The 13390-nt window shown below is 57.3% G+C and overlaps 1 protein-coding gene across 2 annotated transcripts; it reads left to right on the forward strand.

The window, feature by feature from the left end:
- Positions 1 to 2134: 2134 nt before the first annotated feature.
- On the forward strand, positions 2135 to 12911 carry LOC102458541 (flavin-containing monooxygenase 5-like). Of its 2 annotated transcripts, none has more exons than XM_006128807.4 (8): positions 2135 to 2307; positions 5068 to 5256; positions 5614 to 5776; positions 6763 to 6905; positions 7165 to 7364; positions 8473 to 8825; positions 9193 to 9265; positions 11012 to 12911. In XM_006128807.4, exons 1-8 carry the CDS (start codon positions 2173 to 2175, stop codon positions 11373 to 11375), a joined length of 1620 nt encoding a protein of 539 aa, XP_006128869.2. In that variant the 5' UTR covers positions 2135 to 2172; the 3' UTR covers positions 11376 to 12911. The 2 variants fall into 2 exon arrangements, with proteins under 2 accessions (XP_006128869.2, XP_075772447.1); XM_075916332.1 differs by lacking the exon at positions 2135 to 2307 and adding an exon at positions 4201 to 4446.
- Positions 12912 to 13390: the final 479 nt, after the last annotated feature.

Genomic DNA, 13390 nt, shown 5'->3' on the forward strand with positions numbered 1-13390 from the left:
CCCTACTTCTTAAGATCGCTGGCGGGTTGCTCTCTTGCTGTCATCTGTACTTAATGGAAATGCTCCTTCGCTGCTCGGTTGCGTAGGAAATGAAGACCAGCGTGCACTTGCTCCTCTGGATTCTGTGGCCTCCCTGCACCTTTAGCAGAAATCCATTGTAACCCTCCCTACACTCGCACGCTCTCCGGCCAGGAACAGCCCCTCCTCCACTGTCACACGTGGCTGCTAAGAGCCCACCGGGGACTTGGGCCTGCTTTACTGGAGCAACCACGGTGCTGGCACCTGTTTCCCTTAAATATCTCTCGCGCTGCTAGAAGACACAAACCTTGGTGTGGCAGTGTTGTTAAAGTGCCGCATAAATAAGTACTGACAGTCACATTTTGACCTGGCATGACTTAGAGAGGTGCTGGCCGCAACGCCGTCGTCCTGCCGGGACTTGCCCTCTTTGGTGCTGGCATACTTACAAATACGGCATATCCTCCCCGAACTACCGCGAAACAGCTGTAGGTAGACATAGCCTTTGGCGTGTACACACAGCGGGCCTGCTTCAGTTCTTAGGGCCACAGTTGGGTGTGTGGAGAACTGGAATGTGCCGTGTTACAGCGCATCCGCCGTAAGACTGAAAGAGGCGCCTCGGACATATCCATACTGAGCCGCTTGTCCCGGGAATAGAACCCGGGGAACCTGGGAGGTTTACATGAAATCGTCACGCCGTGGTTAGTCACCTCAGGCACGAGTCTCTCACCATTTACGCAAGGAAGGAATTTCTCTCCCTCTGTCTGGCTCCAAGAGCTCGGAACTGCCTGGAAGCGAGGGTGCACGGGGAGCCTCGCGCGCTGTCAGTGCCCGCGGGTCCCCAAGAGATGGCAGGAGAGAGCCCCGTCCCTAGTGCTGCGTCTGTCCGCCTGGCATTCTGGAGCGCTAGGGCCAGCTGCCTCTGCCGCCCGCCTGCAGCCGGCTCCCTGCTCTGCCCTCGTGCTTCAGTCCAGGGGCCTTGAACGTACCGCGCATCAGGGATCCCCAGGACCGGTGCCAGGCCCCCGCTCTTCACGGTCCCCTTGGACGTGCCAGATCCCCCGAGGTCCCCAGAGTAGGCCATGCAGCCTCATCGCGCTCTGACTTCCATCCTCCTGCTTCTCCCCTAGGGCTGCCAGGGTCCGCTTTTGAACCGGACAGTCCAGCCTTGGAGCTCTCTGGCCGGGAACCAAAGGGAGACACTAGACCAGACACTAGGAGTGTGGGGCGCGTTCCCAGCCAGACGGGATGGAACGGCAGGTGTGGCGGGATTTTTGTTGAACCATCTGGCGACCCTGTTCACCCCGTGAGCTCTGTTGGGCCAGTCCGGCGGAGCCAGATTCCTGCGAGAGACTGGCCCACGCCTCGGGGACACAGCTCCCCAGAACAGGCGGATTCATTAGCCCCCTGGCACCCAGCCCAGGAAGCCCGTAGGTGAACCCAGGGACCTGGCCGTTCAGGCCAGCCTGGTGCCCCAGCCACGCTCCAGTGAACCTCCTCTCCTGGCGTCCGAGCGCCTCACTTAGCTCCCTCCGACGGCAGCTTATCCCCCACCTCGCACCTCTCCGCCCTTGTCCTGGGGCCGGGGTCTCTGCTCCGCGTCACTCGCCATGCGGAGGCCTCTCACTCCCCGGAGCCCTCGGGGGGCCTTAGAGAGGAGGGTCTGTAATTTGCCCTGATTGGATCCTCTCAGCAGTGCCCCAGAAAGCTGCCGTGCTACAGGCCGTAGCAGGAGGGCCCCGGGGCAGGGCTGATGGGCTGTGGGGCAGAACTGAGCGAGACAGGCTTTCTTGGGGCACTGCTGGATGACGGGCCTGGGGGGCGGAACAGATGTGTGGGCAGAGCTGGTGGGGGACTTGGAGGAGAGAGGATCTCTTTGGGGGGGATGGGGGAAGAGTTAATGGCAGGTGGGGGGTGATGGCAGCGCCCCCATTTCCTGGGGAGGATGCAGTGGGGTGGATGTGCTTCAGGGCGGCTGCGGGAACCCGGTCAATCCTGTCTGCCAAGGTAGCAATTATCGTGCCCCACCCCTCGCTGCTTCGCTCTGCTTAAGAGCTCAGCCCCGTCCGCCTGCAGCGCATGCGACTCTCGGCTCTGAGCTGCGCCCGCAGGTCCCCCCGTCCCTGGCGGCAGACCCAGCGCCGAGAGGCCGGCAGCATGGCGCGCAAGAGGATTGCGGTGATTGGAGCCGGCGTCTGTGGGCTGAGCTCCGTTAAATGCTGCTTGGATGAGGGGCTGGAGCCCACCTGCTTTGAGAGGAGCCACGACATCGGGGGGCTCTGGAGATTTGAGGTGGGTTCTAGTTTCTCGCTGCGCACGGTGGAAGTGAAGGCGTGTCCACACTCGCCCCGGGGGACGTTGTCCACCAGCGTTTCTCGGCACGCTCCAGCCGCTGCCTGGAAGCAGGGCCGGCCCCACCGCATAGGTCAGGCATGTCCAAAGTCCGGCCCGCGGGCCAATTGCGGCCTGTGTTCCGGTTTAATACGGCCCCACAGGTAATTTGGCAATATCTATCTTTTATGGCCCCCAACGAATCCATATGTATTGAGATGAATACATTGTAAAATCTCAGTTAATGTCAGTTGGTAAATATATTTGGACACAACATGTATACTTGGTGTTATGTTCCTGTTCATATTTTTTGAACTTAAAAGTTGACAGACAACCTTTATTACCAATAATATGTCATGTTCTTTACAATGTTCCTGACATATATTTCAGCTTCCTGGATTTTTTTTTTCATCTGGCCTTCAGATATGAAAGGCAGAGTGATTTAACACCTGTTTAGATTTGTCATCCATGTGATGAAATGAAAAGTATGCCGTTTGCAATAAACTTTGCATAAAATAGTTAATTTGCGTTTAATTTTAATGGTTCAAAGAATGTCAGGCAAAATGGTCGGCCCTTACGCATGTTCACTTCATCAAATCTGGCCCTCTTTGAAAAAAGTTTGGACACCCCTGGCATAGGGAGATCCCAAGCCTTAAGGGGTGCCAGGTTAGACAGAAGGGAATTTTTTTTCTCTGTTTAGAACATTTATGAACATGTTCTCGCTCAGAAACGAACGTATCCAATATCGTGCTTGTCCACAGTGAACCATCGCCAGACGCCGAGCTCTGTTGTTTGTTTCACATTGCGGCGCGCAGATGGGCATGGAAACACAGTTCAAGTGTGTCTCGGGTTTGCCGCCTGGAAGCGGGCTCTGGCAACAGCTGTTCTGCTGTGTGACTCGCTGTGATGCCGAAGGTGCTGTGCCCACAAAGACACTGTAGTGGGTGGGACTCGGTAACAGGTTTAAAGAAGGTTGCAAAGCTCTCAGCGTGTACGCAAATCCATGGCCCAGTGCAAAAGGGCTACAACTGAAAACCAGACTCCGTTCAGTGCCAAGGAATAAAGGCTTTCACCACTTCCCCAACAGCAGCTCTTTTGGAAGGAAGAGTGAAAGGCAACTTTTTAGCGCACTCACCGGAATCACTGTGTACAAGTCAAAATGGTTAAAACTTGGAGGTGTCAGCTTCCGGCTGGTTTACCCTCGGGGCCGGCAGTATAATTGTGTTAGGATTGAGGAAAAGTAGAAAAAAATCAAAACCAATATGTATTTGTACTCGGACATTGTTATTTCGAATGGCACGTAAATAAAGGCAACACTTCGTTCTACACCGCTCATTTTTCTCTCTGTTGAATCTGGGGCAGGCGGATGCCAAAGTCATAGTTTGCCTACAGTGCCAAAAACCCTTGGGCCAGCCCGGCCGAGCAGAAAACAATCGAGGGCCAGGAGCCGGGTGTCAGACCCCACCGCGCCAGGGAGCTGAACAAACCTCTGCGAACACCAGCTAGGTTGCCCCAGAGTTAGCCCTGCTGGAGCCCCGGTGCAGCTGTATGATCGGGGTCGCGGCGAAAAGGGCTGTTGCAGCCCGAGCCCCTGCCCGATGCCTGCGGGAGCCTGCAGAGCTGTAACCAAGGTCCACAAGGCCCGAAAGACGGTGCACGTGGAAGGAGACCCCCTCTGGTTTTAACACACACGGCCGATCTGCTTCTGCTGCCCCTTTCAGCTTAGACCCGCGGGGCCCAGTTTCCTCTGAGCTTTACAGTGATGTTCATGGCCAGATTTCCTTATCAGCAAGCACATTAGTGGAGCCGTAGCTGGGGCAGCGTCCCGAGGGCTCTCACCCTCCAGGTTTGCCCGAGTCTCCGGAAGTTAAAGATTAATCTTTAATTCGGGGTTATGTTTTGTGATGAAACCCGCAGGAATCCACCAGCCACAACTGGGCACCCTACGTGTACCTGTGTGAGCAGCGCCCTGGTAGGCACCGAGCTTCACCGAGTCAGGCCTTGTCTTCGCGGCTGGAAAAAGCCCCCTGTTTGCCTCAGCATCACTAAGCCTGTGCAGGCCAAGACAGGGAGGACCCGGAGTTTTAGATTTCCTGGGAGGTCAGTAGCGCTCTGCCCTCTCCAGAGACCACGTTCAATTCCTGGTCAAACTAAAATGCCTGGTCTTTACAGGGCATTTACGTAGAGAAAACCTCAGGCACATTAGTCTCCCTGGGCCTGAGGTAAACAACTCGCCGCCTTCCGGCAGTGAAAACAAGGCCTTCGATTCTTTCTACCATCGCTCTGTGATTTCGGCACCTGGCATAACAGTCAAATCGAAGACATGGTTTTTCTGAGGAAGGACTAGAAACCAGCGCCAATAATTCTAAGGACTGGGAATGACGCCAGCCAGCCAGCTATGTTTTACGATCCCTTCCTAAAGTCACTGGCATTTGTTTCCCCTGTAATTCTTGTAAGTTTAAGGGGCTCAGATCTCTTTGCTCCGGGCGCTTGTAGTTCTCGTCCTCATAGGGGATTTAAAGGACACATAAAGAAGTGTCGTTGTGTTCCCGCTGCACCCCGGGCCAGTGCCCCGTGACAACGGCACCCCTGAGAGACGACTGTCACCTCGACTTCTGCCGGCACAGCCAGTATTTCTGGCGGTTTCTCTTGTAGCGCTTTAGTTCTTCAGCAGGCCGCACGGCCAGTGTAACGCTCTGTGATGTCCTCCCCCTCCTGCAGGAGAATCCCGAAGAGGGCAGGGCCAGCATCTACAAATCCGTCATCATCAACACCTCCAAGGAGATGATGTGCTTCAGTGACTTCCCCATCCCGGAGGATTACCCCAACTACATGCACCACTCCAAAGTGATGGAGTATTTCCGCATGTACGCCGAGCGCTTCGGCCTCCTGAGACACGTCTGCTTCCAGGTGAGCGGACCGGCCGCGAACAGGGCTCGGACAGTGTGCGAGCCTGCCTGCGGGTCTGGGTGGAAAAATCCCCCCATGAGGAAACCGCTCATGCTCATGGAGCAGGGAGAGCCGGAGGGGCTGTTCTGGGATGTTATAGCCCAGCTCCCAGAGTTGCTGCAGCCCCAGACGCTGGGGGAGCCGGGGAGCCTGGGGGAGCCACGAGGCAAAACCCAGCAGAGCCCAGCTGGCCCTCTTGTGGCTGGTCCCAGCCGGGCTCGTGCTGCCTGGCTGAGGCGGGCACAGGGTGGTGGCTAGCGTCGGGGGAGCGGGCGAAGTGTCCGGGCGCCAGGTCTGGGACTGCCCCTTTCCTTCCAGACCAATGTGGTGAGCGTGACAAAGCGCCCGGATTTCTCCACCTCGGGCCAGTGGGACGTGGTCACAGAGACGGAGGGGAAGCAGGACTCGGCCGTCTTCGATGGGGTCATGGTTTGCACCGGCCACCACACCCACGCCCATCTGCCGCTGGCCTCCTTCCCAGGTACCTCACGGAGAGCAAAAGTAACAAGTAACCCTGTCGGTGTCTCTGCCTCTCCACACGTTCCCTTCAACCTCCAGTCCTCCCTCCCTTCCTGTGGCCCGGGGCAGCAGTAGGTCTGCGGAGGTTCCTGGTGGGTGCCCAGGTCTGTGCTGGAGGCCTGGACCCTGGAGGAGGCGTTTACAAGACCCCTCCGAGTTAGGGCCGCTCAGAAGGCAGGAGATTTTGGAAGTGATATTTCCACATTTCCAGTAAGTCGCGCGCTGCAGGCCACGAGGTCAGGGAGACCTCACAGTGCAGCCAGTACCCCGCCGGGCCTCCCGGGCCAGTTGAAAACACAACGTCAAACAACATTCGAGTGGAAGATTTCGGTGTGGTGGCCTGTGGCGCAGGGTGGCTATTGGCAGGTGTAAGGGGAGGTACCCATGCCACACTGACAAGTGAAAGGAGATTCCCAACACTGCCACAAAAGCCCCGTGGTGCGTGTGGGCCGAGGGGTACAGTGAAGTGGGGCGCAGATGTTGTGAGCAAGGAAAAGCGGATTCCAGGCCAAATACAGCCTCATGCTGCCCCCCCGAGCAGTGTCATCCACAGGCCAGTGTCCTCCAGGACCTGGGCTTTAGAGGGGACCTGCAAAGGGGGGGAGCGCTTGGCTTGGGCCCACGTCGGCTTCATTTCCCGTACAGTCCTGAACGGCGTTTTGAAGACGGTTTTTTTCGGCTTGTCCCTGGCACTGGAAATCGGGGGTCCCCGTCCATCCCGGGGAAGGGCCGGAGAACAAGCAGGATGATGACATCGCAAGTCCCACGGCGAGGGGAGGGATTTTCCAGCTCCTGGATTGTCTAGGTGCTGTGCGTGCAGCTCCCGCCGAGGCACAAGGAATACGGACAGGGCCCCCGGCAACCCTGCTGTCCCCTTGTCTCTCGGACCCCCCGGGCAGTGCCGGGGGCCTGGGGCCCACCCACAGCTGCTCCGCTCTCTCCTGGCAGGGATCGACACGTTCAAAGGCCGCTTTCTCCACAGCCGGGATTACAAGGAGCCCCAGGAGTTCTCGGGGAAGAGGGTCGTCGTGGTCGGCATTGGCAGCTCGGGAACGGACCTGGCCGTGGAGCTCAGCCACACAGCAGAGCAGGTTGGCGTGAGGGGGTGTCACTGTGGGTCATGCGCTGGTTCAGCAGCCGAGTCCTCTTAATCTCTCCTCCCATGGGACCCGTTCCAAAGCCCTCAGCATTCTGTTGCCCTTTTCGGACCCTTTTCCAAGGCCGGTTTGGACAGAGGCGTGACGACGCCCGGGTTAGGAGACTATCGGGATGTGAGCCACTCGCCCCCTGGGGAGACCTGCTCGCTGACAGCCCACGGCTCCCAACGGCTCCTCTTTCTCCCTCCTTCAGGTCTTCCTCAGCACGAGGCGGGGCGCCTGGATACTCGGCCGGGTTGGAGAAGAAGGGTACCCCATTGACACAATTCATGTCACTCGCTATGAGGAATCCCTCAGACGCATTGCGCCTCTCCCCCTGCTTAACTACTTCTCAGAGAAGAAACTGAATGCCAAATTCAACCATGCCCTCTACGGGCTGCAGCCTGCACACAGGTGAGCTGTGGCGCTCGCGAGAGGGAGGGTCACGTCCATCCTCCCCAAGCAGCCGCCTTACCTCTCTGCACCCGGACGCCACAGGAGAGCGGAGAGCTGGGACGTGACCAGCCCTGGAGGGGGGGGCAAAGTCACAGGCCCCACCAAGGCAAAATGGAAGGGCGGAGGCAAACCTGCAGCTAGACACTCCCGTTAGGCCTGGGTTCGAGCCAATCTCTGACTGTCGCCAGGGACCCAGCTCTCGTGGCGACTGACAGGCCAAATTGGAGCGCTTGTAGAGCCCTGCAAACCCACGGATCCCTGCTCGCTCGTCGTGGGTAGATTAGAGGCGTGGGGACGAACACTGTATCCATGCAGGGCTCTAAGTATCTGCCTCGCCTGGGCCTAGCTCTTTCCCCAGGGCTACCCTCCAGAACATGCCTATCTCTCTGGATACAGGGAAAACTTAAACAGCACATGGTCTGGGAGCACGTCACAGACTAACCAAACATGTCGATAGCATCATGAGCTTCCGTGGGCACAGCCCACTTCTTCAGATGACCGGAGTGTTGGGTGTCCAGACCCAAGAATAATTGAATAATGATTTTTATTCTTAGTTCTGGACATCCCACACTCCAGCCATCTGCTACCAGACTCTTTGTTGTTTCGTAAGTTTTTCCTGCGACAGACTAACTCGCCCAGAAGCTCTGTGGGTACAAAGAGCCTTGAGGGATGCAAATGCCAAGCAAGGGGAGGAATGACTTTGCGCGCTCTGTGGGAGTACACAGAGTGGTACTGGGATGAGACAAGTGTGCATGCCAGCAAAACAAGCATCGCGGGGGGTGTTTTTTCACACCCCTGAGCGACAAAAGTTTTGCAGGCATAAGTGCTAGTGTCGACGCAGCCTTGAGAGGGAGATCCTTTAGGCTGACTATCTAAAAGGGACCAGGCGAAAGGCAGCCCTTGCCTCAGATGATGTGGTGGAGGTGTGGACCGGACCACACACTAGAATTCTTTGCATGGAACGAGCCTGCACAGGCAGCAGGATGGTCTGAATACCCCGAGGTGTCCTGCCCATCCCGTGTTCTCCTCCCGCCCAAAAGGACTTTGCCATTTCTGTGCCATGCAGGTTCTCCAGCCAGCACCCAACCTTCAGCGACGACCTGCCGAACTGCATCATCTCCGGCAAGGTGCTGGTGAAAACCAACATCCGGGAGTTCACCGAAACCGGCGCCATCTTTGAAGACGGCACCAGAGAGGAGGACATTGACGTGGTTGTCTTCGCCACGGGCTACAGCTTCTCTTTCCCCTTCCTCCGGGACTGTGTCAGCGTGATGGACAACCAGGTCTCCCTGTATAAATTCACCTTCCCCCCGCAGCTGGAGAAGCCAACTCTGGCTTTCATTGGCCTCATCCAGGTACTGGGGGCTGTCATGCCCGTTGCGGAACTCCAGGCTCGCTGGGCCACGCGTGTGTTCAAAGGTACGTGACCCCAAACGTGGCACTAGGCTAGTGCCTGCTGGGCACAGTCGGGACTGAGCTGCCCCCGGAGATCCTAAAGCCAGGGCTCTCCAGGTGGAGAATCTGCCATTGCTCGCCTCCAAGTGACAGGCGGCTTGGCCACGCCTTTGCCTCTTTGTGATGCAGAGGAGCCCGAGGGGAATGGCCAGGGTCCCTGGGGCACGGGAGCCGGTTTGCTGCAGGGTTTAGGTGGGGGCAGGGGCAGAAACAACGCTCGTTTCCCTGGCGCGTTTTGTCTTTTCCTTGTTGCGCTTTCTGCCTTGGAGCTGTGCGCTCCGTGTCCGACCGCACCTGGTGGCTCTCCCTCCTGACTCCCTCTCTCTGCCAGGGCTGAGCGGATTGCCTTCTGCCAGCGACATGGAGGCCGACATTGCCCGCAAGAGAGAGGAAATGGCAAAACGGTAGGAACCGTGATGTGGCTCGGTAACCACTGGGCATGCTGGGAGGCTCCCGGGCAGCCACTTCCCACCCACGTCGCTGCTTCCCTCTCTGCTCACCTTTCTCCGCACGGGGACCTTGTCAACAGCCGCTGCCTTCCATGCACCCACGCACCAGGCCTCCCGCGGTCGTACGTCATGACCAGAGAAGGGTGCTACTGCACTGGAGACAAGGGAAAGGGCTGGGGGAGGGGGCTTATCCACCTGCCTTGTTCTTGTTATAGAATCCCGTCCCGCACGGCTGTTCGCCCCAATTCCTCCTGCCCCCTCTACTTTCCCTACCTATTGGCCGCACAGAGGCAGCTCTGTTCACTGATGTCTGCCTGGCTTCCATTGCTCCCAGTGGGTCCGGACATGCTCTATGCCAGGAACAGGCCGTACCACTAAAAAATCTGCAAGGGGAATGGTGGCCATCTTGACTGAGGGCATTCCTTGGCTTCAGTCTGCTGAGGAGAACGGAAGAAGTCAGACATGCTGAATAAGGGCAGCAACTGCTCACATTAAACACGCCATCACGAGGTCGTAAAACCCTTGACTCTCCAGCCCCTAGGAACAGCATGCAACTCAAGCTACATCTGCAAGTGTGGACAACTCTGTGGCTGGCCGGGTGTTCATTTACTTTGCTGCTAAGCACTGGGCAGCAACTTAATTTTCAGGAGGCTTAGCCTTAACTTTTCCTGAGGCAGAGAGGGCTGAGTCATATGGGGAAGTGTCACATAAAGATTTGAAGCAGAAGACAGAGTCAGTCTCCGGCCAAAGCTGAATGTATCCAGCTCTCCTGGGGAGAATGAGGTGAAACTCACCCCCAGCCCGCACGCAAGATCAACATGCCGCTTATGCCCCAGCTAGACGATTTGCCAGGTGTTGCTCGGGTCCTTAGCTCAAATAAGTGTTTTGTTTTTCTTCACTGGGATCACTGCTCTGGGGTGGTGCTAGGGAGGAGGGGGTCAGTCTGCAGGCTGCCCTCGGGAGACAGGACAACCCCAGCCCTCCCTCACCGCAGAAGCTCGGGGCCAGGTGAGAAGTGCCTCTCCATGGCCGCTGCAGCGCCAGCAGGCACAGCCAGGGGAGGGTGCATGTCAGACAGACACACAGACAAACAGTCACACAAACGGACAAACTTTCTGAAATACATAGGAGATAGCTGTCCCTTTCTCCACCCCTGCCTCCTGCTGGGGTTACAGCAGTCCCTATCTCTGGCCCCTTGCTGCCCCCCAGTGGTCATTCTGCAGTAGAACGGTCCCTTCTGCCAGACCCCTCCCTGTCCATTCTATGAGAAACAATCCCATTCCAGGCACATCCCCTTGTCCTGGCACAACCAAACCCTGACCTTGCTTTAAGTCAGGATAAAAGGAAGCTGCCTGTCCCATTCGGTGGTCCTAGCTCTGACCGTGTAGGAGGGGTTCTTGGACAGACGGACTGCCAGACAGACAGAGGCACATGTCTGAAACCTATTGTAAGATGATTACAGCCCAAGGGATCTCTGTGCAGGGGTGAGTTTCTCTCAGTCCGTCAGGGAACAGAAAGAGGCTCTCATGCTGCAGTGAGTGGCAGTCGTCTAGCCTGCTAAGGGGCAGAGGCGCGTCCCTTCTCCTCGTGTTTCACAGAGGGATCGAGGCTGCTGGCCCCTGAGCCATGTCATTTCCTGGTCGGGACGATCAGCCTTTGCCCAGACTCCAGAGACACCTGCGCCTCTCTCTCTCCTTGCAGGTATGTGAAGAGCCAGCGATACACCCTTCAGGCGGATTACGTCCCGTACATGGATGAAGTGGCCTGCCTGGCCGGAGTCCAGCCCAAGCTGCTGTCGCTCTTCCTCACGGATCCAAAGCTGGCCATGGAGGTTTTCTTTGGGCCCTGCACGCCGTACCAGTACCGCCTGCGAGGGCCAGGGAAGTGGGATGGAGCCAGGAACTCCATCCTGAGCCAGCGAGAACGGATTATTAAGCCTCTGAAAACCAGAGTCCTAGCTAAGGATACGCGTACCTTGGAGCCTCGCTACTTGTGGATTTTTCCCATTGTTGCTTTAGCTGCTGTAATTTTTGCTTATTTCCAAGTGTTGTTGTTCAAGCCGTGAGCCCAGTTCATGGTTTGCCTTCTTTCCTGGCCTAGGACGGGAATTTCTGCGGTCAGCTACCTCCGCGAGGCACGCCTGCCCTCAGCGTCGGGTACACTGGCTCTGATGCAGATACAAAGGGTGCACAAGGCCTGTCAAGCCCACTCAAGCCCTGTTTTGGAACCGCACAACAAGAGATCTAACCAGAGAAATCCCCCCCCACCCCACCCCAAAGTCTCCCCTGGCCTGGTTCAGGCCGTGTGGCTGGAGAGCGAGTGGCAGGCTGCCGGCACTGCTGGCTGCTTCGCAGTTGGGCTGGGGGGCGTCCCTGGCAAATCGAGCCATGGCTGTTCTCCGGCCTCAAGGGCAGGAGGGGCTTGTGGGCTCTGTCGTCTCCCAGCTCCCATGCTTGCTGCAGTTTGGAGTGCTCACTGGATCGGAGCAGGACTCCACGGCCGTTTCAGGCCCGTTGGAGAGAGCCAGAAACCAGCTTCCTCTCCGTGTAGCTGAGAACCGCTCCCTGCCCACAGGTGCTCTCTTGGGTTCCCTGGTCTCTGCAGAGCAACCCAGCGCCCAGTCCAGCCATGGGGGTTGCGTGTGTGCATCCACTCCAGCAGGCAGGCAGGCCCAGTCTCCACTGCGCTTCTCCTTCCCCCGAGGGGAGCCGCAGCTCCAGCTGCATTGTAGCAGGGGCGGATCTAGGGGCAAATGGCTGTGTAAGGACTCGGCCCCTCTCACGCGGAGGAGATGGAGGCCTGAGGCGGGGGAAGGCTCTGAGCTCTGTAGAATCCCTGGCCAGGGAGGATTTTGGCTCCAGGTAGGTTTGTCCCAGCAGCCCACAGGGGTTCACGTGAAGCTAAAGCAAGCGCCCTGCTGCTATCTGGATCTGTTGATCTGCTTTATTTCATTTGGTCTGTCTGCTTTTGTGCATTGACTGCCATTACTTCAGCCTGTCCCAGTAACCCTCTCCATCGACATGGGATCCTTCCATGGGCCCTTCCCAGAGAAACCCTTCTGCTAGCTGGCAGGCCTGCAATGCTTGTCCTGTGCTGGTCTGGCGGCCAGCCCTACCCTCCGGCCTCATGCAAAGCCTGGCTCGTGTCTATCTGGGACCAAGGGGGGATGAGGAGAGGCTGAGATTTTTGGAGGAAATGAAGTGGCTCGTCGTTGTCACCAAACACACACAGCCTCCTAAGGACCGTGGTGCTAGCCAGACTGATCTCAGTAGACGGTGTCGTACCAGGTGTTGGGAAGTTCCCAGTGTAACAGGCTGGTCCGGTCACAGAGATCCCCAAGTGACCGTCACTGGAATACCCGAGCCAGACTTCCTGCCTTCCCTTTTCTCTGTCCTGTTGAGCCCAGCCCTCCGGCCTGCTCCAGCAGTGACACAGACCGGAACCCCGGATGAATCCGTCTCACTCTGCATTAAGGTTTATACGGGCTAAGCGCGCGTTGTTCCTTATGCGTCCTCTTCCTTCTGTAAGCAGAGGTGCATACAGCTGTCCCCTCCCCTGGTAACGTTTACAGAGAGTTTATTAATAAACACAAGTGATGTTATTAAGTTTATTCGGTAGTTATAAGTAAAAGCACAAAGAACCAAATAAGTCACTAAGCAACATAAAACAGGCCAGGGAAGCTCAATGCACTAAGGTATTTGTTACAGGTACTGCCTTGCCCCAAGCGTAGTTCTGATCAGCTTCCTCCATGGTGCAAAGCCCCGAGCCTGGCCCTTCCTAATGTTCAGTTTCACACCTTTGCAGCAAACATCTCAGCTAGTAAAAGGGGGTGTCGTGGGCTCTGGGGGCCTGGCTCTGAGGGCTCCCCCTTAACCAGGGAAGGCTCAGATGGGTGCAGCCCCCCCTCTCCCGCTCGTTGGGACAATATTAACTTAGGAGGAACTCCCCCATCAGGGCGGCCCAAGCACGGGTTTCGTGGGGACTCGGAGCCCCCCTCGCAGGCTGGCCCCCGGGGACCCCTCCCCGCAGATCGCGGTGCTTATCCACAAGCCTGCAGTGTCTGGCTGCCGTGTGGCCAAC

Source organism: Pelodiscus sinensis, unplaced genomic scaffold, assembly GCF_049634645.1.
Source record: "Pelodiscus sinensis isolate JC-2024 unplaced genomic scaffold, ASM4963464v1 ctg121, whole genome shotgun sequence".
NCBI classification, from domain to species: domain Eukaryota; kingdom Metazoa; phylum Chordata; order Testudines; family Trionychidae; genus Pelodiscus; species Pelodiscus sinensis.

Excerpts from the sequence above, each read along its gene's own strand:
- LOC102458541 (XM_006128807.4), top strand. The coding sequence starts at position 2,173 with ATGGCGCGCAAGAGGATTGCGGTGATTGGAGCCGGCGTCTGTGGGCTG. Across the intron at positions 7,365-8,472 it reads GGGCTGCAGCCTGCACACAG|GTTCTCCAGCCAGCACCCAA; the intron begins GTGAGCTGTGGC and ends TGTGCCATGCAG. Across the intron at positions 9,266-11,011 it reads AGAGAGGAAATGGCAAAACG|GTATGTGAAGAGCCAGCGAT; the intron begins GTAGGAACCGTG and ends CTCTCCTTGCAG.